A 26,993-nucleotide genomic window follows, 5' to 3' on the forward strand; every position below is an offset into this window, starting at 1 on the left:
ACATTTCAGATTCAACTTATTAAGTAATTTCCCTGCTGTTAATCTAATACTTTTCCCATTTGAGCTTAGTGTCTCCCACAATGTGTCCTCATTATTGTTGCCATTTGTCTGAAGTCATGAGACACTGGTCATATTTTGCCCCAAAGCAACAAGGGCAAAATATGATTTTAATCAGTAGAATGATAAAAGTAGTGTTATTGGTGACTTTATACTTATTTTCCTACTTTACTTGCCTGAAATAAACTCCTTCATCCATCACCTCATTATTAAATATAAGTGTCCTCTATCAAAAGAAGTGTGGATAAGACTCAGAGATCTTAAGTTAATAATTACGTAACATCTGGAACATCACAATTTAGATTTCAAACATTTAGAGACTTAAGAGAATAATTTATTCGAACAGATACAAAGAAATTCATCACAATCATCAATGCATAAAAGAACCGTTAAAAAAAAAAAATCATAGTCTACGCAGCATTAACCAGAATATAAGAAATATAGATTTACTCTTTAAAATGTCAACAAGCAACCCAAAGTTGGTCCCAGTAAAAAGAATGAAAGATTGGTATTAAAAGTGGTCAGTAAGAGGAGAGCAGGTGAGCTCAGGCACATTCAGGACTCCAGGAGACTCCAGGTGGACTCGCCTATAAACGCTTACGTGTTCAGATGTTTACTACATACATACAAATCTTTTCATGTAAGACAGAGAGAACCATTAAAAAATACAAGAAACGTATACAATTATCTTTTGTTTCCTGGCTTGCAACTTCCTGTTATCAATCTTAATTTTGAGATAAAAAAGACAAACAGAAGTTACAAAGTGAGTATCTGGAGAAACACGCTCACGCTCCTTATTTACCCGCCTGGAGGTTCCAGTTTTAGTCTCTGAGCAGTCAGGGTGTTTCTGTCTGTATGTGTATGTGTGTGTGTGTGTGTGTGTGATGAGTATGTTTGTATTATAGGGTGATGACGGTGCCGTCCTCCTCCACGCCTCCTCGGGGCAGAGCTAGGCTGTGTCGCGGGTCCGTTTTCAGGGAACTGAGGATTTTGTGCAGGCTGCCGTTGCTGTGGCGAAGGGCGGGGTTGCTGGTGTGATGCTGGGGCAGTGCGTGCTTGTGACTGTGCTGTGGGTGTGGGTTGTGCTGAATGTTCAGGTCTCTGTGGAGCTGGTAGGTGAGGCTGCTTTGGTGGTGGTGGTGGTGGTGGTGTTGGTGGTGATGGGACCCCCCGTTGAGGCTCTGCTGGGAATGGAAGGAGGCAGTGGAGACCACTGAGGCGGGACGTGAGGGAGGGCTGGGCGGCGCTGCCGGACCCGACGCCGTCGTGGGAGTTGGCGGGTGTGTGCGTGAAACGCTGGACGCCACGGAGGCGTTGGACCTCGTGGAAGGCCGCTTGATGCTGTTCTCGATGACGATGTCTCCGTCCTCGTCGCTCTCCAGGTCGTCTGCGTAGCCGTGTGCTCCGGGGGACACCAGCCCCGCAGTGGCCACGGACAAAGACGGGTAACCGGTGGAGCCGCTGCTGTCAGACGACTGGCCGGAGCTGCCGGAGATGCGGCTGCCGCGGACCACGTTGTTACGCTGGTTCACCGGCTTGACCGTCACGATCAGGTTGTGGCTGTTGGCGATCATCATATCCGTGACTTGATCCAAGGACTTTCCGGTGACTTCGATGCCGTTCACCTCCAGCACCTCGTCGTTCACCGCCAGCAGCCCGGTGCTCTCTGCCAACCCCCCGGGAACCAGCCGGGAGATGAAGATGCCCGGGACCTTCTCCAGCCCGTGCGGAGTCACACGCACGCTGGTCCCGTCTCGGATGTAAAAGCCCAGCGGTTTGTCCGAGCCGTGGCGGTAGAGCCGGACGCGACGGTGAGACTCGGGGAGGATGTCAACATCGATGATGGAGGAGACGGGCCGGAAGTCCTGCGGCATGCCGATGCGGATGTGCGGCCGCTTCCGGTTGACGTCGTTGTTGCGCAGGGCGACCACCGCCTTCTTCTTACGCGTTATGGTGTTGGTGCCAAAGTTTGCATAGTCGACCTCTTCTGTGAAGAAAGGGAGAGAAACAAACGTGGTAAGCAATCACAATTTCATCATTTTAATTGAATCTATTGTCCGGCTTCAGAAAGAACATTTAGGAGAACAGTCCAGTCTAAACTAAACCACCTGCCCAAACCATGCACAGATGTGACTTTTGCGACATCAACACAAATGTTAGCACCACAGGCATAAACAAGGCCTGAGTGCATCCCGGCCCAGCCTGAGATGAAAAATGATGCACGTAAATCAACTTGATTTACATGCTGCGGCGAGCGTTACGTAAACGGAGCTTAACCGCGACGGGTGTGTGTGTGTGTGTGTACATACAAAACGCTGAGTGTGCATAGAACCCCCCCCCCCCCCTTGCTACTCAGACAGCAGCTGTAGGGAATCCCGGCGTACACTTCTTTGCAGGCACGTACACGCACAAAGCCCCACAACAACCCTGGACGTCGAGAGATTAAAATACACCGATTGAGCTCTTTGTGGTCATTTCGGTTAATCAGCAACTAACGACGCAGATGACGGCAAGGAAAGAATGAGCTGTGGGGGGGAGATACAAGGCGTCTCGGTTCCCATCCTGAGATTTGCAACAATCACTGAAACAATGAGGAGCTTTGTGGAGGAGCAGATCACCGCTGCTTCCTACCAAAACAACACAGCCGCCTTCTTTTCAAGACGCAATTACTCCGCCCGGTTCGTTTGTTGAGAGAGGAAGGAGGGGAAAGGCGAAGAGCCAAGTCTGGGGCAAGGGTGGAGGGATGAGCCGGCGTGCTCCGGGGAGTCGCGCACGAGAGGGAAAAACGCTTACGAGGCATTCAGTTAATTGTGGCTTTGGACAGAGAGAGAGAGAAGATTTGTGCTTCATGATGAATAAATGACTAGATGGGTCTCTAACTCCCCCCTCCCGCCTCTCAGGCAGACAGGAAATTGGGACAAAGCGGAGCACGATGTGACGGGAAGGAGGGCTCCATCAGATCTACACTTCCATGGCAACAACAATGAGTCATCTCTGGCCTTCTGTTTGGGACACCTGCTTTCTACAAACGATAAGTGTGTGTGTGTGTGTGTGTGTGTGTGTGTGTGTGTGTTGTAATTCTTTTGGCCGCCGTCTTCAAAGCGTGCGGCGGCCTGAAACAGATACGGAGCCTTTGCAGCCAGCTGGCTTGTCGACCCTTCTTGTCCTCAGCGGGAGCGCGGACCTCCGCCGCACAACTCCAAATGCTGAGTCATCACCTCCGCCGTGTCTCCTCGTCCTCCGCCGTAACCTTCTGCTCCTCTCCACTCCCGAACCGAATTGATGACTAAGCGGGCGGCTTTATTTTAGTTTAGAGTTGTGTTTCTTTTTGTGGTTAGAAGGTCAACGGACGGCCAGAAGCAGACGGTGGAGAGTTCACAGGTCAAAACAAACCCTCAAAACTGATCATTATTGTTTAAAAGGAGTCAGGTAGCAGCTTGATGTGTGTCAGAGGAGGAACACTGCAGACTAATAGCTTCGGCATACGACCACGTCAGGGCGCCAGATACTGTAACCTGCCTGGTTGGTTAATCAGGGTCCTAAAAAAGCAGAAAAGGGTCCTAAAAAAGCAAAGCAACGGAGCCAACTCAGTGGGGGAGGAGGGAAACCCTGAATTTATGAGTAAATTGGAAAGAAAATGGGGGAACTGTTTGTCAAAAGTCAATGGGCTTAACCTGCACTGCTGCTTCACTGAGTAAGACACGCTAAGTGCTGTAAAACAAGCGCACACCAAAGGGTCTGAGAAACGTCAAACCAAAAAGCGGCGTATTCTTAGCACGGGGATTCAGAGTTTTCTGTGCACGTCGTGGCAGAAGTTGTTTTGATTGAATCCAGACGAAGCTTTCGCTACAGGGCAGGAATTTCTGCCACAAGTGCAAGTCTCCCTGATGGGAACCATATTGGAGGGAATCACAGCAGCGTCTCATTACAGGTCTGTGCTCGCAACGCCCACCTCCCACACCCTCACCTCCGTCTCAAACCGCCGCGTGACGCAGCACGCCGCGTACATGTTGCAGGCAGAAACTCTCAGCTTGATTTCCTCTAAGAAGGCGTGCGTGCGAGTGTGTGCGTGTGTGTGACTTGTGGCCAAGAAATGCGCAGATACAAGACGGCAGCATGTGTTTGATATAGGTATCTTAGAAGGAGGAACTGGACTCTAAGCTGAGGTGGGGTGGAGTTAGGAATGTTTGGAACACTCTGTGCTGAAGCTACAAACCCATGACCTCTATTGTTTGGTAACTTGATTGACACCAACAAATTAAACTTGGCACCTTTAAATAGAAGTATTAGAGAATGGAAACAGCACAAGCAGCACGGTAAGCCAATGAGTGGCTGCTTCACAGGGAACTTGTTGTATTTTTAGATGTGTGAACGCAACACACACACTGTATAATGAGGACGCCCCTTTATCGAGTCACATAGTTCGTGAAGGCATTCGAGTGTGAGCCAATCTGAATACGCAGGGACGGATAGCATACAAATTCCAGCGACAAAGGCAACACACACCTGGAGCAGGTGTACTTTGAGTCAGATACTTTGATTGACTGATGCAAACACGATCCTGCTATTACTTCAAGACAGAAATGATACAGACGGAACACTCAAGTATACACACAAAGGCTGAATCAATGTCCGTCTGTGTAAGCCCGGGACATACCGTTCTGAACCTGTCAGGACCCAATGAAATGACCTATATTAGACCAAACAAAGAGTTCCATGTGTCCATTGAAACTACATTCACTGGATTTCAATCTGGAAAGAGACAAAGGAAAACCACTTGTGCTGAATCTTCAGATCAAACGACACCTAAGCTTTCCTGGGCCGGTCTAATCTCATCAAAGGTCAGCAATTCCGTTGGGTGAAGCTCAGAGGACGAGAGAGCTGCTGTACCCCAACGATGGTCCTTACCGAGTCTCCCCACGTGTGAGACGGACGCACAGATCTGGCAACCTAATCCCTGCTAAACTCAAGCAAGACAGTGCAGACAACGTCAATCTGTCAAACCAAAGCCCGGCAGATTCCACGTGTATAAGAGGACGATCATGTGTTATGTTATTTGTTGTGAAATCTAATTTAGCTATCGAACAACGTGAGGCTTTAGTTGAGAATTTAAGCGACACACAATCTAGGAGCCGTTTCTGTGTGTACAACAGACAGCAGCTGTTTGTGTTTTAGCCCCCGACTTAACTCAAATGTCGCAGCTTTCCACGAGGAATCCAGCTGGAGATGGAAAACATTCATTTGATTCAAGGTCAAAACATCATAGCCTGTTGCTTGGGGCAGTGGGACGTCTTCTTCCTCAGTCGCTAACCTGGATTCATTGATTATTACGCAATGCTAATGGAAAAAAAGAGAATCGTCCAAATGTGCTTTAGTTTAGAGGGCTGAAGCCTGAAACTAAACATCAGTCAGGCTTAGGAGGAAAAGGGTCAAAGGTTAAAGGAAGGGCTCAGAATGACTATACTACGTTTTGCTCTTCCATTAGTGTGTGTGTGTGTGTTAGAATAATGGAATGTAGGGGGTAAATATAGAGACAAGACAAGTCTGGACTGCTTTAAGTCAAAGCAGCTCGCCATTATGCTCGGCTACAATCCGGACCAACTCAGTCCTAAACTCCTATAAAAGACAAATCCCAGAGTCATTTACATTCAGGACCAGACTATGAATGCAGAATGTCTGAAATCCGTGGAAATAGAAGCCGACACGTGTGTATCCGCTTCTTAGATTCCGCCTGAAAGCCTCATTTTGTTTTTGCAGCGAGGGTAAAAACAGCTTTTTGTTCCTTTGAAGCCCACCTCTAGTTAAGCGGAGCTGTGAAAAGAAGGCTCCATTAAAGTCCTACTGCTTTTCCACCATCTCCAATAAAAGCCACAAAGTCTGAAAAAAGCTTTTATGATGCCCCATTAGGGCCACTCCGCTCTGCAGACCGGGCTCTGGCACGTCTTCTTACGCTCGCCGTCTGACCCGCCCGCCGTAACTACAAACAGACCCGAAAAGATGAGGGGGAAATTAAGCAAAACAAAAACAGGCTTTCACATCCAACCAGTGTTTCTAATTTCATTTCATTTTTATACTTTGGGGTCGTTTAAAAAGCAATGTGATGCTTCTGGAAGACTTTGGCGGCACATGGAAATAAACGAGGATTATAAATGGGGAATTTGCATGGCCCATCTGTGTGTGTGTGTGTGTGTGTGTATCACTCTACAAGGGATAACATACACACTTAAAAACACAAGCTTAATTGCTTTACATGCATGTAATGTACAATGCACGAGGGGAACAGCAGCACTGATCCCACTGACTGTATAAACTGTAAGATGTAATGAGGAGAGAAACGCTGGCTGGCTTCTGGCTCCATGTGTGATATTTCACGCCGGCGCTCCATCTCAAGTACGTTATGCGTCTTTGTACACCTGCGCTGGCGTCAGAGGTGTCATGTGGGCGGTGGGCGGTGACGTAACGACCTTCTGACAGTGAAGCCAGGAGCTGGAAAAGGGTTCAAGTTTAGAGTTTGCGCTGCTTCTGCCTGTCCTTTGGTGTAAATGTGTGTGAATGTGCAGCGTCTATGAATCCATCTTGAATCTATATGCTTAGCTGTGATTGGCTGAGGCGCATTCGCTGTGTGTGAGTGAGAGTGCTAGTGTTTGAAATGAAAAATAATCAATCGTTTCAAAGATTTCATAATGAAAAATCCCCAAACATTTGCTAGTTTTATATCCTTATATAAGATAATAAAGGTTTGTGTCGCTTAATCAAATCTAACCACTAGTGGTCAGCAGAGAGCCTCACGCAAATGTGATAACTGGGGTGGAGTCGACATCGTGAGACCCTCCCAACAGGTTAAGCGGTGTGCCTCAGGGCCCTGACGCCCTTAGGAGGGGGGTCGTATATTTTTACCCGTTTGGTTTGACCCCGACTCTCGCGGCCGAGACTCAGCAAACCAAACGCCACAGTGAAGCTACAGCCAATGACCGAGGGCGTGTTTCTCCTCATGGTATATTCTGGTTACAGTACATCTATGAGAGTAACATTCCTGCACCCCAACAATCATTCACCCCCCCACTGCGGTTTTCAGCCAAGCGTGACAAAGTGCTTAGTGACAGGAGAGACCATAATCACTGTGGAGAGAGCAGACAGAGGGAGAATAGCGCTCGAGTCTCGACCCTGCTGCCTTTTGCATTAGGTCACTGGATGCTGTGGCAGTGGGCTTCATTCCTGGCCCCCCCCCCCCCCCCCCCCCACACACACACACACACACACACACACACACACACACACACACACACACACACACACACACACACACACACACACACACACACACACACACACACACACACACACAGCTAGATCGCCCCCCTCCCACTTTCAAAACCAGCAAGAATATGGCACAGAGTAGAACGGGATGAAACAGCACATGACTGAGCTGAGAACACGCGGGACAAAAGGGGCAGGTCGTCACAATGCAGTACAGTAAGCATGAGTGTGTGTGCAGTGTTTGTGTCGGTAACATCTTTCCTCTGCTGACATTCGCGTATTTCACCCGGTTTGCATTAGAAAGGCCTGGCGTTAATGAAATGCAGAGCTTTGTGCGTAGCTTTCTCCTGGTAGCGTGGGGTTCAAAAATAGCTTGTGAATCTGAAGCCAGTTGACACAAACGCAACCCAACTCCAGTCTTTTACAACAAACCGCATCCCCAGCACCGAAACAGCGTCGCGTGGCAGCGTCTAAACAAGCTGCACAATAAACAACCTGCCTGTCACAGAAACGCACGTGGAGGACGACTTCCTGTGGCTAGACGGACTGACAAAACCTAAGGAACCAACCAAAACAACAGGTTCTGTTGGACGGCGTCTCTCCATTCCCCATCGGAGATGGCCGGGAAGTCTATCTGTGTGTTTGGGAGCGGCCGGCTGCCAAGACGCTTGTCTAACACTAACATGGAAAAAGAATCCAGACAGAATAAAGACGGACTTCTTTTCTCTTTTTTTTTCTTTAATACAAGCAAACATATTTGACATTCTTGAAGGGGTGGTTGAGGCAGGGCCGGGGTGGAAATTTGGAGAAGCCCAAAAATGTACGTGGTCATGATCGACATCTGCAGCGGCGGCTCGGGTCTGAACTTCACTGGAAGTTTGAGACCGGACACAGAAATGCGTACAAACTGCTGCCCATTGGTGAAATGAGATTAAATCAATGCACAATTTGCAATTACATAATCAGGTTCTGTTACTCAGAGTAAGCAAGGTTTGTTTGAAAGAGCCGGTGTATTGATGTAGTCGTAGTATAATTGAAGTTTTAGGAGTTTGAACCCCAAAGAGAATCACAGATGAAGACGTAGAAACAAGATAAGACGTAGATTGTAGATGACACTTTACACGCCGCGTCCCTCCCTCCCCGCCATACTTTCACTCCTTGGCTACTTTCGCTCGCGAGTCACCGCACAGCAGAGCACCGGGAGGGGGGGTGTATGTGTATGTGTGTGTGTGTGTGTGTGTGTGGGGGGCTCCCGGCCCAACATCTGGGACGAGTTAAACTGGAGCTGGAACTTCGACTCTGCTCCGGCTCGGCCTGCGTGGTGAGGGTGGGGAAAAGAGGCGCGGGTAAGGAGTGAGGGGGTGGGGGGTGGGGTTAAGGGTTAGCTCCAGGTATCGCGCCTACCCCCTTCAAAGTGCACACACAGCAACACACACACACCGACACACCCATACAGTTCCTGCAGGTTTTGGAACACAATTTGCAAGTGGGATATGGGACAAAGGGAAGAGGATTTAAAGAAGGAGGAAGTAGGAGGAGGTGCGAGCGTGCACATATAAGGGGAGGTGACTCAAAGGTGTGCTTGTGTGTGTGTGGATGGGGTGGGGTGGTGACCTAAGGCAGACAAAGGGAGGTCAAACATCAAAAGAGGGAGGGAGATGAGAGCGATGAAGTAGACTGTTCTTGCATTCCTCCACAACTTTTCACTAAGTTACACTCCATAAAGTGTGTGTGTGTGTGCGCGTGTGTGTGTCCTTCCCCCTCCCTCCAGGAAGCAGTGCTGCTGCTGGTGCTCCTGGGGGGGGGGGGGGGGGGGGGGGAGGATCACTAACCTTCCTGCCTCCTCTCTCTCATGAATTTAACAAACTAGTGCTCCTGGTTTGAATCCTGCAACCTTCATGTGCACTGCTGCCATCTGGTCTGCAGGAACAAACCAGTGACCCCCCCCCCCCCCCCCCCCCCCCCCCCCACACACACACACACACTCCCCCCCCTTTCCGCAGCCAGAGTGTGAAGACTGAATCGGAATGTTGTGGAACATGTTTTATTTATTTTGAAGAACTCCGGTGTGTAATTAAGCCGACTGGTTAGCATCTTTCCTCAGTTAGTCTCATCACTTCGCATTACAGGAAGCTGTGTGTGTGTGTCTGTGTGTGTGTATGTGTGAGCTCCGTGCCAGCAGTTTGAAAAAGACAGGATGGAGAGAAAAGGATTCTGCCGCTGTGCCAGTGTGAGATGACCCGAGTCGAGTGTCCACGACGAAGAACGGAACCAAATCCAACATTGGAAAACGGCCGGGCTCAGCATTCAATTAGAGGTGAAACTTTAGGACTGGAATAACAGGGAATACACACACACTTCTTCCGTCTTAGCCATTAAATGTTTAACAATCCTCCCGACACAAACGCAGTGGATTTCCTTCACGTTGCTGGAATATTGTTTTATGAATCCTGTGTGATTCTGAATGAACGGCACCATTCAATCTAGCAGTCGTGGTGAAATAGAGGGTTTTAGTTTATAAATGAGCAGAAAATGCATGAGATCAAACTTGGAGAGGAGTACAGTTTGCTTGTTGGACTTCATGACGGCAGGAAAGCAGATTGTTGACAATTATCTGCTGAGTCCTGCTGGCTTTGGAGTCGAATGTTTTTCATTTACCAACTAGAAACCACAGTGAGACAGAGAGAGAGAGAGACAGAGAGACAGAGAGACAGAGAGAGAGAGAGAGAGAGAGAGAGAGAGAGAGAGAGAGAGAGAGAGAGAGAGAGAGAGAGAGAGGCCGAGACATCCTGAGAACGGGAGTGAAGCCGGCGGTGGGAGAAAGACGATCCGAGCTTCTCCCGACTGTTTTTCCGGAGACGTTCATGTCATTCACACTGCGGGTTAGAATAACAACCCAGAGCTTAACAACTTCATCTTCAGAGCCGGAGCTGATCCGAAGCCAAATACGTTTTAAAAAAAAAAAAAAAAAAATCACACACCAGATCAATCACACGACACACACACACACACACAAGAGCAGCTCCAGCAACAGATAAATACCAGGCGTCTGAGTCAAGATGAGCTTCTTCTGCTCGTTCTTCTTCTGCTCATTTTTTGGTTTTGGTGATGTTCAACTCGGGTCAACGTTCTTAATCCGGTCCAGAGGATTAGGGGTCCCTCCGCTCTCCCAGCACCCTCAGGTTCCTTCAAAGCTTTGTCACCCACCCCCCCCCCCCCATCTAAAGATGCGACCCTTCCTCCCAGCCCCCCCAGGTGAGTCCCCCTCCCTCCCTCCCCCATTCCCCTGGATGTGGTCTGGTAAATCCTCTGCAGGCTCAGACAGGCCTGCACCTGACACACACACACACACTTCCTGCGAGTGCTGACACACATCCTGGGTTCTCCTTGTTCACGTGCTGCTCCAGCGACTCTGCTGTCTAGTCTCTGACACACACACACACACACACACACACACACACACACACACACACACACACACACACACACACACACACACACACACACACACACACACACACACACACACACACACACACACACACACACACACACACACACACACACACACACACACACACACACACACACACACACACACACACACACACACACACACACACACACAGTATTTCCACTTGAGCTGTCAGTGTCCCATTGTCTCCGCCAGTCTTTGGGACGCAATTCATATCAGGACAAAAGTCAGCGCTCGTTCCTCCCCTCCTCCGCGCTTTTCCTTCCTCTCCCATCCTGAACTGCTGAGTTGGCCTGATTCAACCACCAACTCATGGCCCACATGTTTGGAGAAGGGTGGAGGGGGGCGGGGGGATAGGTTCAGGAGGGGGGCGAGGGTGGGGGGAGGGGAGGGGAGGGGAGGGGAGGGAGGTATCTGTCTCTCACAGGCTGTCCGTCTACTCCTGCCAGGCATCTGTGAGTCAGTTCAGGAGCTCATAAAGCAGCATATCTTACAGCGAAATGCAATCTGAACTGGCAAAGCTGCATTCATTAAAGAAAGACAAGGCAGGTGAAGCTAATGCGATTATAACTGGGAGGGATGAGTGGTTTGTGTTTACTTGAGGACATAAGAGATAAACTTTCAACCCTACACTGAGAATTCATGACCACGAGACGCAGGAATGAAGCATTACTGGTATTTAACGACTATGAGCCTTTTATTGCACATTATAATGTATATGAGGATCGGAAATGCCTTCGGCTCCACTGTAGCCCATCAAACGCGCTCGTGCAGATTCGTCAGTTATGGCCCAACAATGGCCAGATGATCGGCGAGGGGCTCGACAGCTTGTCTCATTGTTTTAGCCTCGTGACCTACATATGCACGCTCAGGATGAGGCCTTTGAGCCGGCCTTAACAGTCCATTTAATTCCACAAGCACACACACACACAGACGCAACAGAAAATACGCAAACACGTGTCAAAAGATGGACAAAAATAACAGCCCGGGTGATTGGAACCTCTGAACTGCTGCACCCTTTCTGCTTAAAAACATAAGAGACAACAGAGCGGTTGTTGGTGTGTCTCGGTCATGAGGGTACGAGGAGAGTAAACAACCAAATGGTCAACGCCCCCAGCGCCCAATCCCCGCAGCTCGAGCGGATCGGGCTAGGAAAAATCCTTTCAAGGAAAAAGCAACAACTTTTACTTCCCGGATTCTGATTTGTAAACAAGTCTTTCTTTCAGGCGAAAAGGCACAAGCTGGTGTCCACAACACGACCCTGACGTGCAGCCGCCACACGGCCGTGTTTGCTCAGGCATTAAGGTGAAGTGGATGCAGTTTCAGAGCGCAATCCTCATTTAATCAGGAGAATAAGTGACCTCACATGCAACCAGGGAAAACACCCGGACACGGGATTGGTTTCAGGTGATGAGGAAGGTGCTTTACTGTACTTACAGAACCCGACACACATGCAAACACACACGACACAGTTAACCTTAAGTGAGTCAGCCTTGCTCGTGGCAAGTGTGTGTGTGCTGTCGAGAAGCCAAACTCAGTCCCTCCTTTGTAATTACGGACTCCAAAAATAACCCCATGCAGAGGCAATGCCGGGCCGCTGAATGCTTCTCATGGCTCAACCGTGCTTACGCCAGAAGGTTGTGTCGGTGTTTGTGTGTTAAGTCCTGCTGCTTAAAACATTAAGCTTATGAGGATTCATATGAGCGGTTTGGAACAGATCCTTCAAAAGGATCTCATTTTATTTGGAATTTTCTAGAGTGGACAAAGCTCAAAACGTTACAAGAAATGCCAACACACTCAACAAAAGCTGCACGGAAATTCTATTTAAGGTCTCGAAATCCCAGGAGGAATATCTGAACCCGTCAAAAAGGCGCGTTCAGAGCCGGGCTCGCTCTTTACAGGCCCCAAGTGTGAACTCGGATTTCCTCAAAAGGAGACAAATCCCTCAGTCAGGCTTGCCGTTGTGTTCATTACACTTGTGAATTAGGATTGCCAGTGCTCGACATGCTACACACACGCGCACACACACACACACACAGCAAGTCTGGCCTTGTCCTCTGCTAAGAGCTGTAATTAAGGAGGAACTAGAGTGAGCTGCCTCTGCACAAACCAGCAACTCCTCCCTCCAAAAACCCACTAACACCCACCCAGCGTCCATATTCCCCTGCTCTCTCTAACCCCAAATCTTCACCATCTTCCTTCGTTGCGCTGATGTTTTTGCTTCCAAACCAGGCCTGGGAATTTTCCACTGAAACGCTGAAACACCAGCCCACTCTCAGTTATCATCTCCTGCTCTGGTTCCGAGGACAAATTCCCCTCCTTTAACGCTGTTGTACATCTACACATCACCGGCATAGCTGAATGCATTCCAGGAGTTGTTTTCTGATGACACGTGTTTTCTGAACCTGCTTTCCTTCAACCCGCCTTGTAAACTTCATTTATAATAACATCTGACATTTCCCAGAAGCGGTCTCCGAACACCAGCGGCTGCAACTGCGTTTTTTAGATGTAGGTGAAGGCAGGGTTGTCAAAGATCAAAGTACTGGCAAGTATCAAAACTGAAACTTTAAAGTGACACCAAGATTCATTTTGACAGCAGCGACTTCAGGTTTGTACATTTCACCATTTACATAATGTTAAGTATCATTAGGTGCATAAAGAAAATAGACAGTTTGTTATTGGGATCAATCTACATGACACAGTCGATCTCTTTACTTCTTTAACGCAAAATGTCACTTCTGTGTGCTTCTCTCTCTCTACCTCTCTGTCCATGGCACCGGAGCAAACCACACTGGACTGGGAAGGTTGCACAAAACAGCGGTGGCTCAACTGACTGAAAAGCCTTCCTGTCCACTCACGTCACATGGGATCTCTACTATCTCTACTCTCTTTCCAGCTATAAACCAAAGGCAAAGCAGCGAGAGCAGGAGGCGCTGAAGTATCTGAAGCTGATTTTCTCTCTTTGAAGGTTCATGCTGCTGAGGGAGTGGCCGCGGTGGCTTAGGAAGTTGTTTGTTTGTCCCTGGAGGGACCGGCTATATTCATCGCATCCAACATGCAATTTGCAGAGCCCGTGTCTGGGCTTATTTAGATACAGGATGAGGTTGCTTTGAAAGCGGTCGCTGCCTTGTCGGGCAACTGGTGTGATACGTATTCCGAAGAAAAACAGGTGGTGCTTGATAGCACAAAGCTGACTCAATGTTTTAATGAAATGCTGAGAGACAAACTGATGACAAAAGTGTCCCGGTCTAAAAGCTCCCGACGCAGACACTCCTGCCCCCGACAATATGTCTGGAAACTTCATTGTGGGGGAGCAGGAGCGCAGTTCAAAGAAGGGTCGTAAAACAAAATGAAGCATGGGACTTAAGGAAACACAAACATCAACATGGCTTTGCCAAAACACGACAGACCCTTACAAGTTTAATTAAAACACAGAACCTCCCTCCCTCGGAGCTTCACATCAGAGAGAAGGGGGCCAACGTTTGTGTGATTTGTGATGCGTTAAGTCGGGATGTAAGTACTAAACGTGCGCGTGTTTCTGTATAGGAGTCGAAAAGGAATCAACAAGTATGCATCTTCAAACTTCGCAAAGGTAGAGACAGAGCAGATAAGAAATGGTAATAAGAATCTACGAGTGTGTATCAGCTAAGTCTGTGTGTGTGTGTGTGTGTGTGTGTGTGTGTGTGTGTGTGTGTGTGTGTGTGTGTGTGTGTGTGTGTGTGTGTGTGTGTCCGTCCCTATACTGAGCGCTGACGTGATTTACAGCATCGTCACCAGCTGGTTTGCAAGCTGGAGGCACAAAGAGAGGCCGTCCCCATCCGACATGGCTGCTGCCGCGCCGTCCCGCTCCTTGGCAGGAACCAGGCATCTTCATCACACTTTAACTATGGCCGGCATTGTCTGAAGACGCGGGGGGAAGAAGGCCACACACAGGTTTTTATAGAGAAGCCCACACACACAATCGCGCACTAGCAAAGGGTTTTACGACGCAGAAACGTTTCCCAGCAGAGGCGTGGATTTATTTGGTATGGCACGGTGATGCGCGCGCACTCTCTCACACACACTTCTGACAGTGACAAGGCATTTAACGACTCACTTGCCTGAGAGGAGGCATTTTCAAACCATTTCCGCACGCTGCTGCTGCTGCCGCTGCCCTTTAAATGTGACCCAGATGTAGAAACATGAAATAGAAGCGTTTTGTCTCATACACAATATTCACTACTGCTTGTACCGCCTCTGCAGAATGTTCCACTGATACTTTATTGGTTCCGATTGCTACGAGACAGAAAAAACAGTAGAGGAAGACGAGCCAGAGCGCGGGGTGGAGGTGGACAGAACCTGCACGGGCCTTCCTTGCTCCCTCCTTCCTCTTCACTCCCCTCTGATAGAAGATTGAGGTTTGGTCTGAGCGGCTGCCTAAGACGGCATTCCTTTTACTTTGCTGGCAGCTGGTTGTCTTCCAGTGTGTCTCTAGCAGTGTGCGGGCATGTCGGTGTCATAAAGAGCCCCCTCACTCAGGCGAGCTGCTCCTTCACAGCACAGCCTGAGGCCTCTCTTACGCCCAACACAAAGACCAGAGGTACTAGGAGTCCCAGCAGCACAACAGAGCCACTTCTCAAAGGCTCTGATGCGGTGTATGTGAAGGGACGTCAGTCACAAAGAGCCAAACCAGGCTGGAAGGCAGCGGCTTAGATCGCAGGCATTCTACTAAAGTACTGGATTGTTTGCACAGACATGCAAGGTTAAAGTCTGCTGACATCTAAAAAGTCAAAACAGCCAATCGGGCACTATAAAAAAAGCTTGCATGGCAGTGATCGAGTCTAATCTAGTCTAAATCTCTGCCGCCTAGCTGGGATAAATAGCCGTCGCTAATTGCTGCGCTGACTCTTGTTTTCATGGATTAGATGCTCCGGGGTTGAAGCTTTGAAGTAAAGCTACAGTGAGTGAGACTGATGTCCCCTTGTTGACATTTGCGTCGCTCAGACAGACTGAAAGCAAACAGAATATGTCGGCACAAAAAGCACAGAGATCAAAAAGGAAATCAATCAATGTTTGGACGAGTCAGTGAACAGCAGGCAGTGAGATGAAATATGGAGAGAAAGCCAAGGGAAAGGGAAAAAGCCCCCCCCCAAAAAAATAATGAAATCTAATTTGACAGTCATATTTAAATGTCCGAAATGTTAAGTGAAATTCCAGGGACGAGAGGGGAAAAAAGGGAATTACAGATATGAAAAGCAACGACCGATTGTGAGCAGCTGATATTCCGTTCTACCCTCATGACACATTTGCTATTATTGATCGAGTAGAGGTGGTGCAATTTAAACTGAAGAGTTGAGAGTTCAAAGGTTAAATTCTTCTTTTTTTAGAGAGGCTGTGTGGTGGTGAAGAACTCGGATGAAAAACTGTTCGACAACTTGTAGGTGGTCAGAGTGAGACATGACCAGCCAGAGAGGTCAGGGTCAAGCGTTCACCCATTCCTGAAGGATTCCAAATTAGCAATAAGCACACACACACACACACACACACACACACACACACACACACACACACACACACACACACACACACACACACACACACACACACACACACACACACACACACACACACACACACACACACACACACACACACACACACACACACACACACACACACACACACACACACACACACACACACACACACACACACACACACACACACACACACACCTTCTTTTAGGGGATTATAATCAAATTGCTCATGGAAGGAGGAGGAGAATCTATTTAAAGCTCCTGCTGAGATCTCTCTTCATTAGTTCAAATGAGCCATCAGCAGCAACCGTCTAAATGAACAGAAGCACTTTCTCCGGGCGATGACACACCGAAACAAATAACGAACTTCTCCCCTACAATTCCATCAGGCCGCAAGCATTAACTTTCCACTCACGCTCCCCTCTGTGCTGCCGAGTTCTCGCTATGAACGGCACTTCTCTCTATTCACAACCTGCCAAACCATTTTCCTTTAAATGTATGATTTGGGTGATGTGCGAGACCAAACGAGAAAGTCTAGAGTGGAAGGTCGGCGAAATGTGCAAACGTTAACGTCCAATTCTTGCAGGGGAGTCACGGCAGGCACACAAACACAAAAACTCTACTTTGTGCTCTGGTCTGCGTTTCTTTGAACTCCAAATTCTTGAGTAATGGTGCTGGTTTGGATATCTGCATTTTTAATCGGTCCTGGGGTTCCACATCTCTCTTTAGTTTGGCGGAGGATGATGACAAAACAATATCAGGCTTTTTTAGTTTGCACAGGTGGCCTTGACCTTGGCCTACTTCAAGCCGCCGTATTTGTTTAAGGTCCCAGGCCTTTGGCAAACAGGGGTCTCTTCTCTTTGATGGAAATTTGGTCTGCAAAAAACGACTCAATCCCAAACAGAAAATGACGCTCGCGAAAGCAGGTCAGCGTTGTGTTTTGCTTGGCTTTTGTCCGCATGCGTCGTCCATTAGTGTAACTGCAGGTGCGGCCTGATTTGAACGTCCAAGATTGCCTCCGTTATACACGGAAGCACAAGTCTCTCGTCTTAACCCTACGTCGTCAGTCGTGGTCTTCTAGGAGTGCGGCACCTCTAATTTCCCTCTTCCCTGTTCTACCTCATTGGTCTCAGAATCCAATGTCCGGGATTGAGAACCATTGGTGTAGATTACTGTAGTGGGTCCTATAGAAGTAGAACGCTTTAAAAGGACAGGTCCCATTCTGGTTTGAAAGTGGTACGATAAGACCAAAGGGATCATTTACATTTCGTCTTCCTTGTTATAATAAGCCGTTGGCCTGTTTCTTGCGTGGACAGTCCGGATAGCTTAAAACCAGTTTATCTCTCTAAATTTGCATGGACAGTACTCCTACTCGTTACCCTGAGATAAAACGTACCATAAATGTTTATAGTCAGAGTAACTTGATAAGTTAAGTATATGCAATATGCCTTTGAGTACAGAACTTTATGACGGCACATTTGGGAGCCTGAACTGTAATATGGGGCAAAGATAAAGACACACACACACACAGAGCAATTTCAAGAGCCGGATTGTTCGTGAGTCTATGTGTGTGTGTGCGTGCGCGTTTTTTTCTGACCCCGATCTCCCATCAATCATCAGCTGACTTCACACGACTGAGCTACTACAATCACGCTCCCACACACTCGTCAGACCGGACAAGGACTCCACTTCTCCTTGGACTGCGTCTCTTTTGATGCGTCCCCGTTTCTTCTTCCCCTCACCAACTGATGTGACACACACATACACCATCCCTCTGTGATGATGGGTTCTCCCTCCCCTCCCCCTTAAATTGGATATTTCGCTGCTGTGATGACATCTAAGCCATGATTCAGGGTCTTTGTTGAGACCCGGTCCCGCAATGCTCCATCTGCCTTCTTGCTTAACTTAGAGGACAAAGTTACATCTCCTACATGCTACGTCTTATCAAGCGCTCTCTCTTTTCAATTACAGTATAAGCTGCTTTCTCTGCAACTTCTGGTTATTTTGTGTTGGTTGTTCCACCAGTATCCCACCAAAGTCTATTTTCACAGGACCACTCCAAACTGAAGAGGAGGCTAAGGGTTAACGGGGAGCACTGGGACAAAGCCTGACTTTGTAAACCTGCTAGAACCTGGTTTAACTCAAACTTAATAGATAGGCACATAGGACGGAAAATACAGACACACACACACACACACACACACACACACACCAAGCGGTCACTCAATAACCAAACAAACTGAAAGAGTTTAAACATTAATGTGCAGCTTCAAAAGGCCTGAGATAAGTTCCCTCTCCGTCCAATCCCTTCTCGTTAATCTTTACTTTACATCAGTTTGCACTCTAGCGTACCAAACTGAAATCAACTTTGACACCACAGAATAATAACAAAAAGTCCTGTGATGGATTAAATAGATGCTCTGATAAAATACTGTGCAGTATTCTAAGCTGGTGCTGAGATGTAACACATGCGAAGGTCGTTGTTAAATAAGCCGTCATCGTTTCCCAAAGAGGGAATAGCGGGAAGCAGCAGCAGGATCGCTGTTGGATCACCGCACGACTGCTGCACGTGCTCTGTGATCTTACCAACAATGGCAATGTAAGCCCGGAAGGGTGTGTGGTGTCAGGTAGAAGGCACGGATACACACACACGCTATTGTTCTGTGGAGAGAAGGTGTGCGAATTGTGAGTGTGTGCTCATACACACACACACACACACACACACACACACACACACACACACACACACACACAAATCTCTCTGATCTTACCAAGTGGAGCCTAGCATCTATTGGGCTGAATGATAAAAACACACACCTTGATTGATCACCGTTTTCAGTTCATGCAAGCACACACACACCCACGGAAGTCTCCTTATTCCTAGATTTCTGATTTGTCTATGTTTACGTCAGTACGTCTGTACTGCTGGAAGGTTTAACTTATCGATCGATTAATGTTTATAGTTTTGTTCTTTTTCTTCTTGTATTGGATTTTACTCCGTCTACGGTTGCAGTTTTTGTTCCTTCTGGGCAATGAAGGTTTGTTTCATTCATTTCCTTTCAAATAAAATTTTTTTTTACCAGGTGGAAAACAAAAGCGGAGAGGAAAAACCCGTAAAGACTTAGTGAGCTGAGACGTCCAATTAAATGTGTTTTCTACCTCACTGATATGCATGAGAAAGAACAGAACCAGTTAAAGATGACGAGAATGTCCTCAGTGAGAATGAGGGGTGAGTCACAGTGTCTTTATGCGAGAGTGTGTGAGGCCTTTTCCTCGGGTGGTCTGTTCACTAGGACGGTGAAGATACACGGTGACACCAAGCCCCGGCTGATGACCTGCGCTGGCAGGCTGGTTTCCCCCCTGGTCCCGCCTAGTACGGCCCGTTTCAGAGCTACGTAAGCCAACGGGTGCAGGGTCACCCTTCTGAGACATGGAGGTACGCACACTGACACACACCCACACACATACACCTCTTTGTCCGCCCACTAACAATAGACTACAGTGAAGGGCTCAGCGTGCTCAGACTGCCGCAGCCACGGAAGACTCGCAACAATGTACATTCCTCTCGATCGCATCACCGTGTCAGCGTTGTGTTTACACCATAACAAGAGAACATTGCAATCCGTACGCACAACCGCCAGTCGGGTCACGTTGGCGGCTTTGTGGATTTTGTGTGCCGTGTTGGAAAGCGGAACCTGGAACGGTGGCGGGGGAGGTGAGAAAAAAGGAAGGGAAGGAGCAGGAAGTGCACAGGTTACATTTCATCACCGGCAAGTTGGCGACCATACTGCCAGGGCTGGGCGTTCCTAAGATACATCACCTGCGGAAATTTATGAGTACGGTAATGCAAACTTTTATCCGGGGAGAAGTTAAATTTGTTCAACACGTATTGAAACCATCCCGACAATCTATCTCCATCTTGTACATCTCTGGCAGACATCTCGCCGGCGCACAATGACTTCATTCTGCCGTCGCCCGCATCGTCACGCTATGGCAGAACCTAAGCCGGGCCTCTTTAATACCCAAACCTTGTTTCTAGCTTGGAATCTGTGACAAGATGATTCACCGCATTGTGGGCAACTTTTGTAGCCTGACAAGAAACAAAAAAAAAAAAACAACCTCCAAAACAATAGCCTTGAGTGTACGTGATTCTGCAGAGGGACATTCCAGGAAGGAATGGTGAGAGAATAGACGTGAATGGTGATAGATTCATTTATATGCTCGCTCGCCCACTCACTTGCTGGCTGGCAATCAAAACCCACTCAAGAGCTGGGATTAATGAGAGAGAGAGACAGAAACAGAGGGAAAGACTGAGACTGGTTCCCATTCAGGGTACCGTGGTGTTGTCTTTGAACAACTACACACACACACACAGACACACACACACAAAAACGGAGGGCAGCTCAGTGAGGAGTCTCTCTCTTTTCATGCAGCTCTTTTGTCTCTTAGTAATGTCTGGTATGCCGGGATACAGGCTCTGCTCAATGACCTGATTTCAATGAGGCCGCTACGGCACTGGCCTGTGTGTGTATGCATCTGTGTGTGTCTGTGTGTGTGTGTATTCATCTGCCTGCAAGCCCTTCCTTTCGGATAAGGCACAGGACTTAGCCGGGCAGACAGACACAGACGGGGGACAGATCCAGCCAATAAGAGGGCAGGAAACACACACACACACACACACACACACACACACACACACACACACACACACACACACACACACACACACACACACACACACACACACACACACACACACACACACACACACACACACACACACACACACACACACACACACACACACACACACACACACACACACACACACAGTAAACAAAGCGGGCAGAGAGGAAATTTTCTGTTTTTGATTTGAATCAGTGCAATAATCCGGGCCTCAGGAACAGTTAAGTCAATAGAAGCGGTTTGTTTACAGGAGAGATGATTGATTCCGGTGGCAGCAAGTAGCAGGAGCAGAATATTTGATTACGGGACAAAATATCTGTCCAATATTTACCTGAGCTAAGAAGCGGTATAAATATAAGGTCAGGGATTCTTTAAATCCACACGGCCTACCTTGTCTCTGGATGAAGACCCTGAGCAGCGGGTGCGCCGTGGAAACCGCCTTGCAGAAGTTGTCGTCGTTGTTGATGGGCAGCAGGTCGCCGTGGATGTCAGCGTAGCCGATCATCACCTCCATGTTGGTGATGCGGTGGACGTGCATGATGAGCTTGTAGAACTCCTCGAACTTGCCCGGCTTGACGCGGTCCACGGCGAAGCGGCGGAACTCGGCGCCGTACTGCGTCGAGAGGGGAAGAGATGAAAGGGAGGGAGAGCGTGAGACGACAAGAAGCAGGAAGAGGAACCTTCCTGGAGTCTTCAGACAGGAATGGTGCACATTAAACCGGGGTGGAATCCTGCTGAGGTCTGTCCTGGTCTTTGTTTACATGCTACTGTGACTCTTATGTAAACATTTTACAGCCGCTTTTCTGACCCCAGGGACTTTTTCAGGAATTTTTTGCACCAAGGAAACACACACTGATCATCTGCCTGTACTGTGATTAATGTGAACATAGCATGCTTGTGTTCTTAGAAGGTTTCATTGGCATCAGGAGGTTTTGTGTTGGTCCTAGCTGCACTGTAGAGCTCCGGGCTTCTTAGAACCATGGTGGGAATGTGAGCCAGGGACCAGCGGCTGGTACTTTCGGTTTCTGGCTTCGTTCCGAAGTTTAGGCCCCAGAGTGATGCCCTTGAGTAACCTACATAACTGAGCAAAGTGTTCTGCAATAGTTTGCAAAACCGGTTTCAACGCACTCATTTCCCCGACGAATTTGCATACTGTGCTGTCCTGGAAGGCCTAAAGAACAAAAACAACAGCTTGAGGTCACAAATCTACAAAAACTACATTCAGCTCGCGCATCGCTTGTAGGTTTGTGGTGAAAAGAGCAACAACGGACGGAGAGAGAGAGAGAGAGACAGAGAGGTTGAGTAAACTGTCTGAGCGTACAGAGATGACAGTGGCAGGGAGCCCCACCTCCCACCCACCATTTACCCACAAGGTCACGGACCAGAACAATCGCGCTACAGCTTTCCCGGCCGGGTCACTGAACCGCCAATGAGAGCACAGCCAAGGGTCACGGCGGGGTCGTCATGTGACTCGTAGACAAGCGCGGGCAAGAGGAGGGAGAGATTAAGGCAGAGAGAGAGAGAGGGAGAGGGAGGGAGAGAGCGGCACAAAAGATCGTCCCTATGAACCACAACAACAGCCCCGGTGTGTGTGTGTGTGTGTGTGTGTGTGTGAGAATCACGGTGGTAATTTGTCGACTGCCGTGCTGTTTGTTACTGTAATCATCGGCTCACAGGAGAGAGGACGCTGACAGAGGAGACGAGGGGAGAGGAGAGGAGAGAAGGAGTTTACTGAATAGAGGAGAAGAGTGGAGGAGACATTAGGAGGCTCTGCCCTGCAATTAGAAGATGATTATGATACGAATTAAAACGCCGTGTTAAGAGACCATGGCAGGTGTAATAGTTCACAGGGGGCACACACAGAAACACACACACCTAACATGGATTCCAGGATGCAGCTAACAAAACTAAGGCCTACATTAAAGGAGGACACTTAAAGAAGGCGAGGAACAGGTTGGTCTGGTGTGAGGCAGGAGGTGTAATTAGCTTCTGGGGAAAGTGCAGCGAGGTTGGAGCGTGAACGAGAAACGAGCTACGAGGTGGATTCAACGCGTCGCACTCAGTGTCAACAGATAATAAACATACTCCTGCACGTCGTTTCAGTCACGAGCTGAGGCTGCTTTGAGTGCGACTCTTTGCACTCTGACGCAGCGAACGGTTTGGAACAATCTGTTTTCACAGCTGAACTGGGCCCTTGGGTGAGAGCAAGTCTCAACATGGGATGATTAATCACGGGCCAAAATACTAAATCCAAACCTAAGAATACACAACATCGCTGGAAACGTGACATCATCCGCCCCGCCGGCCAATGGGAGCGAAGTGATGTCAACAGGTTCAAACAGGTCCGGAGACACAAGATCCACTTGAATGTGACACGCTGGAGAATGAGGCTAACTGACTTCTATCTGCAGCCAACGGCGGCTTTGTCCTCCTCGCTCTGATTCGCTGCACGTCTGTCTGGGAGAACTCACCTGACAGACTCTGAGACCGGGCGAAAAGAGGGAAAGGTTCAGGATAAATAAGCTATACGATCTACGTGGTGACGGAAAAACGCACACCAGAGAGTTCTCCATCCACGACTGGGAACGTTCTGATGAACGACTGGAAAATTACAACACATAAGGAAATCTGGGAAAGCCAAGAAAGGTCAGGGGGAGTGGAAAAATCATCTCACCCAACCTCCCCTCACACACACCGTCTCTGATAAGGGCCTGGAGTGAGAGAACGCAGCTCAGCAGACAAGACAGCCAGACACCTCCAGTGTGATCCCAGATAAGCTTATCACATAGACAGTTTCCCCTCACAAGACACAAGCATGAAGCACTTATTTCCAACCGACTCCGAACGCCCCAGCAATGTGGTTCAATAGGTCTGCTGCCACGTTGACTGAAGCTGTAGATTCAATTTGTTATTAAAGAGGAAATTGAAGAACTGGATGTTAAATGTAATGTACGTTTCAAACTAATACAGAAAATGTTTCATAGATTTTCTTCTTCAACCTTTATGATTTGTGCATTTTCAGACTTGCTTACATCACTGAACAATGCATAAACCTGTGCGTTATAGAGAATAAAAAGGTCAAAATTCTGCTTTCTCCTTTATCTCAAATGTTCTAGAATCCTATTCTGACTCGACTAAACACACCTGACCTCTGGCATGTTGTTATGTCATCCATCTTCCCTGCTCACACACACACACACCTCTTATTTCTCACACCAAGAAGGCGAGATCAATCTAATCAGACGTCACTGTGTCCGATCCTCCACACGCAGAAGACGCACACGATGACACGCTGAAGTTGCACAATAAGAACCATGAGGTATTATCTGATCCTGAATAGGAAACAAGGGTACAACGTGTGACAATGACTCAGCACTGCTAACAATACGCAGTGATGTGATGACAGTGTTAAACCTGCCCAGCCTAACCACGCAATTCCTGGCCTGTCAGTCCCAACCCACAAACAATGCCTGGCAGCCGCCGCGGCGTCTGCGGACCCCCTGTCCACATCTAAACATCACTCACACGCCAGGAGGAAGAAGATGAGAGACAACAACAGACACAGGGAGGGGGAAATCCTGATCAGCTGAGGGGTCAACGCGATCCCAGTGTGCATACATGTCCAAACCCTTCTATCTCCGGTCAGGACAGACAGATAGACCTTTCAAGCCCTGCCAATGGGTCACCGTCAGCAACATACCGCCCTGCTTAACGCCACGGTGGGCTTTTACTGCTGACAGTTGTGCAAAGAGGCTTCAGATTGGGCCCCCCACACTCCCACACACTCACGGGGCCTGCGTTTCGTCCACTCAGCCCGCCATCAGCATCAGCGTCTCTCTGTCATCCTCCTGACAGGCGGTCCCACTGAAAGCGGGGCGACCAAAACTCAAAGTGACAGAGAGCTTCAGGCTGAGTGAGTGTTGTGACTCAGGTGTAGAAGAGTATGTGAAGTATGTATAGCTATTTATAGTCAATTACATCCATAATTAAGTTTACCTCATGACTCATCCCAAACAATACACTTTCACTTGGTTTGGTGGAAACTTATGACGGAGGATCAGGACCAACCATGTGATGTTTGGAGGAAAATGTCAAACTGTTACAAGAATGAGGTTGTGTTAAAGTGAAATCATTCTACTTTCAATACAAAAATCAAGCAGCTAGGTGACTTTTAATCCAGTTTTTCTTTTTCAAATGGGTGAATTGTACTTGTAACTACGTTTACTTGCGTACAGACACGAATGATTCAGTGGAATTATGGTACAGATTGTTGGTTTTCCAAGGTTGTTACAGGGCTTCACTATTTACACACGCGTATGGAGGAATTAGAGCAAATTCATGTATCATCATCATCATACGAGTCTAATTCTAAGCTTTATGCGGATTTATTCGGAGGAAAAGTTCAAGAAAGATACAAACACCGTGCTGCCTTTGAATGAGACTGAATTAAGTTACACAAGAATAAAATTGTGGGATAATTAGGGTGATTTACTCTCTGGTTGACTTGATTTATGCTGCCATTACACTGTCAAGCTCTGACTAAGCTTACCGAGGCTGTGACGCTGAACAACAACGTATACAAACACCCGAATACTTGAAGATAACTTTAAAAGGTGAATTATCGTTTTTAATAAAGTATTAACGGGTTAAATCGTTACGATTTGTAAGAGTTAAAAGGCAAATTCAGTACAGAAACATGTAGAAACAAACTCGCGTTCACCATTTGGAAGGTAAGGAAGGAAAATGATGCTAAACTGTACAAATTAGTAGTTTGGTTAGTTAGTTTGGGTCTCCTTTGGGAGTTTTTCCTTCCCGGCCAGCAGGACTACACACACACACACACACACGGACTCCCGTTACAGGAGCACCATGTGAACTCCTCAATTTTCCTCCCAATCCCCCCCAAAAATTCCCATCCCGCTTTTGCCTTCCAATTTCGGGGATGAAAGCCTCACCTTGCTTTTGACTTCCACGGCGTTGCTGTCCGCATATCGCAGAGGCTGCGACTTGTTAAAGCTCCGATTCATTTTTGTTGCGGTTGCAGCAGTTTGAAACAAGTTGAGAAGTGTTCGTCCACCACAGAGAAAGAGGGAGAGAGAGAGGAGGGGAGAGAGAGCGGGATCTGCTCCGGATTCTGCCGTAAAATCCTCCCTCTTCGCCCACAAGCGGAGAAGTTTTCGTTAGAGTCTTTCGTCCGTTTCTCCTCCTGCAGTTTTCTTCTTCTTTCTTTTCCTTTTTCTCTTGTTTTTTAGCGTGCAGGGGAAGCTGAGGGAGAGAAGAAATGCACAACCCGCCGCGTTGACTTGGAGGAGTGAGTTAAGTTTTGAAATGACATCAGCCCTCCTAAAATGGGATCCTGGCGCATTCACGCGCGGCTCGGAATTTTTCACAACCACAACAGACTGCGCTCAAAAACGCAAAATCATAGCCATAGCGTATTTGTCGCCATTAATGCTTTCAGGTTAAGATGATAAATTTCACATTCAACCAAGATGTATTTAAAAAAAAGGCAGATTTTTAAGTCAGAACAATAAAACACACCAATGAAAGATTTTAATTAAGTAAATACGAATTACCAGCATGCATATGGGTAAATACACATTAGACATTTCAACATTAAACTTTTCCACACATGTGTAATGTAAGGCTGAGCGTCACAGTGTTGAAATGAAATTTCACAAGGCCTTATAAAGACAATAACTTTGATTGAAAACTCATAAAGCCAAAATCCAAGACATAAAAATTTGACGCAATTTCTTCTTTCTTTGTTTTGATTATTTTGGACGAAGAGGTGATTTCACTTTGAAGAGTATCTGCATCCTGTCTGTGCAGAAGAGGGGGGCTTCAGACTTGTTCTGTATTGGGGTCGTTCTAGACCGCTTGAATTTGAGTTGCAAGATTTCCAACAGCCCGTGAAGGACGCATCAGGCACACTACCCCTCCCGTGCAACAGAGGGCGTAGTTTTTCCCCAAGCGACAGCCCATTTATTTCCAGCCCAGTT

General features: G+C 47.8%; 1 protein-coding gene across 2 annotated transcripts; it reads right to left on the minus strand.

Moving 5' to 3' along the window:
• Positions 1-369: 369 nt before the first annotated feature.
• On the minus strand, positions 370-26,323 carry pard6gb (par-6 family cell polarity regulator gamma b). 2 transcript variants are annotated; one of them, XM_076139375.1, is made up of 3 exons: positions 25,947-26,323; positions 21,382-21,604; positions 370-2,041 (listed from the first exon to the last, which is right to left on the minus strand). In XM_076139375.1, exons 1-3 carry the CDS (start codon positions 26,016-26,018, stop codon positions 957-959), a joined length of 1,380 nt encoding a protein of 459 aa, XP_075995490.1. In that variant the 5' UTR covers positions 26,019-26,323; the 3' UTR covers positions 370-956. The 2 variants fall into 2 exon arrangements, with proteins under 2 accessions (XP_075995490.1, XP_075995489.1); XM_076139374.1 differs by having other exon boundaries at positions 370-2,044; positions 25,947-26,322.
• Between the last annotated feature and the right edge of the window lie 670 nt (positions 26,324-26,993).

The sequence above is a fragment of the Genypterus blacodes genome, unplaced genomic scaffold, assembly GCF_046128005.1.
Source record: "Genypterus blacodes isolate CSIRO-AG114 ecotype Tasmania unplaced genomic scaffold, CSIRO-AGI_Gbla_v1 ptg000438l_1, whole genome shotgun sequence".
Taxonomy (NCBI): Eukaryota; Metazoa; Chordata; class Actinopteri; order Ophidiiformes; family Ophidiidae; genus Genypterus; species Genypterus blacodes.

Excerpts from the sequence above, each read along its gene's own strand:
- pard6gb (XM_076139374.1), bottom strand. The coding sequence starts at position 26,018 with ATGAATCGGAGCTTTAACAAGTCGCAGCCTCTGCGATATGCGGACAGC. Across the intron at positions 21,605-25,946 it reads CCGTGGAAGTCAAAAGCAAG|TACGGCGCCGAGTTCCGCCG; the intron begins GTGAGGCTTTCA and ends CTCTCGACGCAG. Across the intron at positions 2,045-21,381 it reads GGTCTTCATCCAGAGACAAG|AAGAGGTCGACTATGCAAAC; the intron begins GTAGGCCGTGTG and ends CTTTCTTCACAG.